This window comes from Uloborus diversus, chromosome 5, assembly GCF_026930045.1.
Source record: "Uloborus diversus isolate 005 chromosome 5, Udiv.v.3.1, whole genome shotgun sequence".
In the NCBI taxonomy this organism is placed as follows: domain Eukaryota; kingdom Metazoa; phylum Arthropoda; class Arachnida; order Araneae; family Uloboridae; genus Uloborus; species Uloborus diversus.
Window position 1 is genome coordinate 45,255,099 of NC_072735.1, and position 7,943 is coordinate 45,263,041.

General features: G+C 37.0%; 2 protein-coding genes across 2 annotated transcripts; both read right to left on the reverse strand.

Moving 5' to 3' along the window:
• Positions 1–379: 379 nt before the first annotated feature.
• Positions 380–4,666, reverse strand: LOC129222896 (uncharacterized). The gene is made up of 3 exons (XM_054857459.1): positions 4,522–4,666; positions 2,676–4,479; positions 380–2,135 (listed from the first exon to the last, which is right to left on the reverse strand). Exons 1-3 carry the CDS (start codon positions 4,664–4,666, stop codon positions 380–382), a joined length of 3,705 nt encoding a protein of 1,234 aa, XP_054713434.1.
• A 30-nt stretch (positions 4,667–4,696) lies between these two features.
• On the reverse strand, positions 4,697–5,524 carry LOC129222897 (uncharacterized). The gene has a single exon (XM_054857460.1). It carries the CDS (start codon positions 5,522–5,524, stop codon positions 4,697–4,699), a length of 828 nt encoding a protein of 275 aa, XP_054713435.1.
• Between the last annotated feature and the right edge of the window lie 2,419 nt (positions 5,525–7,943).

Sequence of the window (7,943 nt, forward strand, 5' to 3'; positions counted from 1 at the left end):
TTGCAGGTAAAAAAACATCTATATTTACGACATACATAATGAACTTGCTAAAAGTGAACTAAAATCTTTGTTCCATCAATTTATATAAGGAAAAATCGTATGTTTCCAAATGCAGAGATAAACGGTTAAACACGGCCAAAGCCTTACACGATTACTAATATAATATCACTAGTACATAAATTATTTGCAGTCCATTTTCTATATCCTCCCACCTTGAGTTGGGAGACTTCTCAACTCAACACACGTGTTACAAATCAAGTCTTTCTGGTTTTTTAATGTCTCTTCCGTACCGAGTTTTCACAGTGCGTGGAATGGACTCGACAGGGCTCACCGTTCGTCCTTGGGATACTTCAGAACAAAGTACTGGCCTTTTTTGCACTTAAGCTTGAATATCCTCAGCTATTCCATTCGTGATCTCAAGTGGATACAACCGTTGAATCGGCCTCAATATTTCTTCACGGGCTGTTTTAAGTTTCACGAGTCTCTTAATTCTTTCTCTTCCAGGAATAATTCCTATCACCCTTCCCAGGGGCCAATTAATGCGTTTTTGATTGTCACTGCCAATGAGAACGACATCTTCAACAGATATTGCTGACCGTTTTTGTTCTTTAGGTCTTTGGATTAAAGATCCTAAATATTCAGATTTGAATCTTTTCCTAAGACCTTTCTGAAGTGCAAGTCGATATTTTATTCTTTTATTAAGGCGTTTGTGATCTGCAGCATCACAATCTGGCATTCCAGTTTCCTTTATATCTTGAAGGAATAGTGATGGAGACAGAGGAACAAACTCTGACTCCTGCTCCGAAACGTATGTCAGTGGTCTTGAATTGATAGTGGACTCACAGTCGCAAAGAACCGTGCTCATTTCTTCATACGTCAAGCAAGCACGACCTATCACTCTCTTCAATACATTTTTCATAACTCGAACTAAACGCTCCCACCAACCTCCCCACCAAGAGGCGGTTGGAGGATTGAATTTCCACTGAATTCGATTAACAGATCCGTCCTCGATGATTCTATTCAAGCCCAGGGTTTTGAACAAATTATATGCACCGACAAAATTGGTGCCATTGTCACAATAGATTACTGTGCATCTCCCTCTTCTAGCCACAAATCGACGCAGAGCCAACAAAAAGGTATCAGTCGAAATATCGGACACAAGTTCAAAATGCACGGCTCTATATGCCGCACAGGTAAAAAGACAAACCCAAACCTTTTTTCCATCTTTCAAATATGATGGGCCGGCCAGGTCTATCCCAACTACTTCAAACACGGAAGCATCTCGTATACGGTCTTTGGTTATGGGGGCTACGTCTGCATCTAAACTTTTCTCAGAATGCCTCTTGCACGTAGCACATTTTGAAATGATTAATCTCACAATCTTTCTTCCATTTAATATCCAGAAATGTTCTCTCAGAAGATTAAGTAACATTTGCGTTCCCACATGTCCATACCTTTTATGAAAAGAAAATATTAAAAGTTTCACCACGTGATGCTGCGAAGGGAGAATCACAGGTCTTGTAAAGGTATGACTGTCTTCTCGATAGATGATTTTTGTGTTTAATCTAATGATATCATCTTCATCTTTATACACCTTTAGTGTTTTCAGTTTTACATCCTTCTCGTCTAAGAATGTTTCTCTTTGAATAATCTTTATTACTCTCTTCTCAGCTTCAGAAAATTCCTCTGCATCAAGACTTCCTTGTTTTCTCAGTTCTTTTGTTTTTCTGCAATTTCCCACAAATCTCAATATCCAGCCTATCATACGTATAATTTTTTCGTTCTTTGAAAAGTAATGATAGTACCAGCCAGCATTTACATTGTTGTTCTGAGCTATCAAAGAGGTAATTGTGGATGACACAAGAGTTTTTTTCTTTTCCTTGAGGATTTCATCCTCATTCGCAACAAACTCTGCGGAAGGCCATTTCTCAGCACATAAATACAGCCAATCAGGTCCCTCCCACCATCTTGATTGTATAATTTTCTTAGCAGAGCAGCCTCTGCTCGGAAGATCAGCCGGGTTTAAAGCTCCGGGTACATGTCGCCAGTTCTCTTTGGAAGTCAGAGTTCTGATTTCGGAGACACGATTCTGAACAAAGGTTCCCCACGCATCTTCTCTTTGATCCAAGAAAGTACTGTAGTAGAGTCCGTCCAAAAGTAAACTTCTTCATGTGGAATCTCACACGTAATTGTAGAAGCAAGGCGAGAAGCAATTGTGGCTGCTAACAATTCTAGTCTAGCGGTAGTGGTTTTTTTTTTCTTTCCAGATGGGGATACTCTTGATTTAGCGCTTATCAACTGTACCTTGACACATTCACTCGTTTCGACACGAAAAAACGTTACTGCTGCATAGGCATACATGCTTGCATCGCAAAAAAAATGTAGAGAGTATTTTTTGCTGTCATTACCAATTTTCAAATATCGGGGAATTTGAACTTTTTCCAAATAAAAAATATTTCTAATCCACTTCAAAAATTCTGCTTTAGTTCCGGGGTCAACTTCCTCTTCCCAATTCAACTTTATTTCCTAAGTTTTCTGCAATAACAGTTTTGGGAACAATGCTACAGGGCAGGTAGCACCAATGGGATCGAAAATCCGATGAGCAGCAGAAAGTTTAACTTTCTTCGTAACTTTTTCTACAAAGTTCTTTCAAACTATTCATGTTGATACCTAACGTATCTGCATCTTTATCCCACTGCATTCCCAACACATTTGTACTGGGAGTGATTTCTTTAGCATAATTTGTGTATTCCCAGCCTCTTAGGTCGAATTTTCTTTCAGTCATCGCCTTAGTTGCAACTTCAATGAAAAGCTTTAATTCTAGTTCACTTGACACACTTGTTACGCAATTATCCACATGAAAACTTTTCATCAGTAATTCAATCATATTCTCTGGATATTTCTCATCTCCGCGGTTCAAAACACTTTGCAAATGATGCATAATCACAATTCCAAGTAAAAAAGGACTGCTCGATACACCGAATACTAAGCGACAATGACAAAAGCGTTTTAGTTGGCCGTTTTCTCCAATCCACAAGAACCGCAAAAAATCTTTATCAGAATCGGAAAGACAAATTTGTAAAAACGCCTTGCGAATGTCCGATATAACGCCGATTTTCTCCAAGCGAAAGCGAAACAAAATGCTTGGAATCAATTCAATTAGATTAATTCCACTCTCTAAACAGTCATTGAGGCTTGGAGCACCTTTTTGCTTTGCGGAAGCATCAAAAACGGGACGTATTTTGGTTGTGCTATTCTCCTTTAAAACCGGTAGATGAGGCAAATAATGTGCTGAGCGTTGAATTTCATCTTCTGGTACTTCTTCTATAACATTTTCTGCTAACCATTCTTTCAGCACGTTTTCGTATGACTCAAACAGTCCCTCGGATTTAAGACTCCTCACAATTTTCTGCAGTCTTTTGTCAGAGAGCTCAAAATTATCAGGAAGTGGTAGATGACCCTCAATCCAAGGTAAACTAACTAAAAATCTATCATTCTCAATCTTAACTGTGTCTAAGAAATATTGCTTAGCTGCCTCCTGTAATTCAATCGCTGTCTTCTTTTCTGCGGGATCAGTGATGCCCAGTGAGTCAAGAGCCCACAAATCGCAAGAACTAGTTGTCAGCATTGAAGAAATTAAAAAACTTGCACTCTCATTATTTGAACGACCAATGACTGTCCAACCCAATTTTGTTTCGATTGCAGTAAGTCCACTCTTTAGTTGAAGGTGGTTCCCCGTGATCAACTTTCCCGCAATATCTGCGCCAATGAGAATTTCAATCGGACCTTCCCTATCTTCTGCCAGCTGAATGCCATGGTCTCTAAGTTCTTTTAAATGTGGCCCTCGCTTGCTAGCTAATATTGTGTTGCAAATCACTGCTTGTCCAAGCCCTTCAAAATGACAACTGTACTCTTCCGTCCAGCTGGACAAGTATATCGTATACACATCATGTCCGCAAGTTGATGTATTAGATCCACCGAACAATGCATGTTGTAGATATTCCCTACGTTTGGAACTGTATTTCATTTCTTCAGCGGTTGCATTGAGGATATATGGTCTTTGAGATCCAGAGTCGATAACTGCACGAGCTGTACGCCTAATATTTTCTCCTCTTACCAACACGGTCAAGGTCTGCAAAAAAGCATTGGAAGATTTGGACAAGTTGGCCACAGCCTCATCGTGCTGTATCACTGGTTCTTTCATTTCATTATTTTTAAGAGTCGAAGAATTATGCTCCTGTGAAAAAGTTCGGCATAAAAATAAATGGTGTTTTTTCCCACACAGTTGGCATTTCATTTTTGAATGGCACGTTTTCACTCCATGTCCATCTCTCAAACATAGAAAACAACAACGTTTATTTTCAACAGCACCTTGTCTTTCTTGCAAAGTCAAATTAGCAGCCTTCTTGCAGTTCCAAGATTTATGTTCCTCAGAACAAAATATGCATAATTTCTTATTTATATTCGATGTCAAATGTTCTGTTGCTGATTACATTCTGAGTTGAAATTTCTTTTCATTACTTTCTTTGCGGTTATTAAAATGATTTGTCTTTTTACACGGCTCAAAACCTCTGGTGGCAATCAAAATTCTTTCTTCTCCTTCCACTTCATCTTGCAGAAACTCAAGAAGGCGATCTAGGTCATTTGTGGAAGTTATTTTAGTCATATTTTCTTCCGATGAATCCTCTTTCACTCGTCAATGTGCAGTTCTAAAGCGCTCCCATGCTTTTAAAGTCTCATACGGAAGAGCTGATTCCGCGAGAGGGTAAAGCATTGCAGCATATTTATCTTTCGTAACTCCTAAAGTCTCTAGAGCTCTCAGTTTGGTTTCTAACTGATCGTACAGTTGTCGGAGTGAAATATTTTGTGACTTATTTTTTAATAACACAATAGATAGCAGATCCCGCACATAAACTTCGATGAGAAGCTCCTCTTTTCCGTAACGTAATTGTAGCTGTTTTACCGCCTTTTCATAGTTTTCGCCGCCAGGGGAGAAACTTTTAATCAGTTCATCAGCGGCTGAACCTTTCACCATGGCTTGAGCTAAATATGCATATTTGTCATGATTATCAAGGTTAGCGTCCTTGTCAATTTTTTGGAATTGTCCCCAGAAGCACAACCAGTTCTTGATAATTCCATTGAAAGTGGGTAAATTAATTTTCGGGTAGTGCAAAAAATTATTATGTACAGTACTTGCAGCTCCGATATCAGTAGACAACTCAGAATGTGCATTTTTTTCATTAATGAAATCACCAAACTCATTTTCCAAAATCCTCCATTTATCAATATAGCCCTCTGATGCATCGATTTCTTCTTCAATAATTTTCTCTGTCTCTTGGGAAGCAAATAAAAGTTCCCTAAATTCATATTCACTCGCCAACATTAGCTTCGCTTTATCTTCTATAACTTTTAATTTCGAAATTTTATCTTCGGAAGATAACTCCGCTTTAGTTTTATAAAAGTCATTGCTGGCAATCATAAACAGTCTCCTATATTGTTTTCGAGAAGCTTTTACTTTCTCCATTACAAAATATTAACAAGCTCAATAATTATATAACTCACTCGTATCGCAATATAGATGGTCCTGTCGTACGGACGCCAGATGTTGGAAACCGATCACAAAAAAAAAACTCTTACTCGGGATCGATATTCCTGAAACTCAATGCAACATTTGCAGGTAAAAAACCATCTATATTTACGACATACATAATGAACTTGCTAAAAGTGAACTAAAATCTTTGTTCCATCAATTTATATAAAGAAAAATCGTCTGTTTCCAAATGCAGAGATAAAAGGTTAAACACGAACAAGGCCTTACACGATTACTAATATACGAGGCGTATCCGGAAAGTAAGTACTGTTTTGAAAAAAAAGCTATATTTTTTTTTTAAAGATTATTTAATGTTTACATGAAAGATCATACCTTAAATTATTTTTCAACAAAGTTTCCGCCATTGTTGAGGCACTTGTCGCAGCGGCTCACCAGCTTATTTATACCTGCCTCAAAGAAACTTGCCGCCAATGAAGAGAGCCATACATTTACAGCGTTTTTTGCGTCGTCATCACAAGCAAAGTGCCTACCTCCAAGTTCTCGTTTCATGTGCAGGAACAAGTTGAAATCAGACGGTTCCAAGTCTGGGCTGTACGGCGGGTGATTAAACTGCTGCCAACCGAACTGTTCAATTAGTCTTTGAGTGTCACGAGCAGTATGGGACCGAGCATTGTCATGCAGCAACACAATTCCTTCACTGAGCATTCCTCTACGTTTGCATTCGAAAACCGGATCACAGAACGAATTTCACAGTCGGCGGGATCATCGATTTTTTTAAACATTATATACGGCCACAGTAAACTCAAAACACAAGACAAATCAACCGTAATGGCGCGAGTTTGTAGCCGATAAACAGAGGAAACAAGTACGCATGCACTGAGCGCCGACAGCAGCGCTGCAGCCGGCATTAGAACGAAACAATACTTACTTTCCGGATACGCCTCGTAATATCACTAGTACATAAATTATTTGCAGTCTATTTTCTACAGTAATTATGTCAGACTGTGATCTAGATGCCAATAAAAACGCAGACCTTTAATGTTCCAAATTTTGCATGCATTGTTTAGATAAAACATGTAAAAATTCAATTTCTCTGCACAGTTTCGAAGATGAGAATGATGATATTGAATGATGATGATTTTTTTTTCTAGATTTTTACTCACATTACTATCTTATCTTTATGTATTTTACATGCTTTTCAAAAAGATATTATGTGTCAGTTTTTAAAGTACTAAATAAATGATAACCTGCAATTTGTATTGAAAATTCGTTATAAGGTCACTTTTTTTCTGTTATCATATTCTCGTTCCAAAGCTATTAATAGCAAGATTTGTTTGAGAAATGGAATAAAAGCTACTTACTTGATTGTTCAATAAATAGAATATATCAATCATTTTGCAGTTCATATTTAAAAAAGAATACCATAAAATATTCTTTATTTTAGTAACTTACTTGTTCTGCTGCATATTACGTAGAAAATATAAATTTTAGCTTTTGATGTCAAAGCAATTGTTTGAACTTTTTAATTGATTATTTTAGGATATATATCGAACAGTATTACTTTTAGAGCATACAAGGTTTTTTGGAACTGAAAAATCTTAATTTTTGATCGAGTTATAAGGAAAACAAAAAGTACAAGGCGGAAATATTTCATCCGCCAGTTTGGATGGAAGTTAACAAAACGTGGGAGCTTTTCTTTCATAGAATGTAGTGCTTAATGGTACAAATCAACAGCAAAAAAAAAAAAAAAATCTTTGAGTTTAGAGTTTTTGAGAAAAATTTAAAAAAAAAAAATTTTAAACTTGTTTTAAAACACTGTGGTAATTGTCGTAAACAAACTTAAGCACAGATTTCAAAATGTTTCACATATGGTAACACCCCCAGTAAATTACAGGTCACTAGTGATTGCCACTTCTAACAAAAATGTCCTAAAATAACATTCGTATGCAATATTTTAAAAGTAGAAGGTTATATATCAACTGAATGTACATTTACTTTAAAGATAATACCTCCAATTCATGATACTAACAGGAGGCAGTTCATAGGAAAGAGAAACAATTGTGGCTTGTGTCAAATCAGCCGTTTTTGTTGCAAAAGCTTCTTCTCTGGTTTAAGGGAAGCATGCGCATCAATCCATTAAAATCTGACCTATTTTTTTTCAATCCATTTTAAATTTTCGTTGTCAAAAATTTTGCTTAAATGGAAGGTGTTTCTTTGAGTGGGTAGAAATATATTTTTGTCCCTTTTGGCATTTTTGAAATAATGATGGATGCCATTTAGTGGTGCTTCAGTTTTGCTAGTCTCCAGTAATTGGTACATGTGCCTATAAACGCTAATGTGTTGTGCAATATATCATTAGTTTGATTTCTGATACTTTTGCAGCAACTAAATT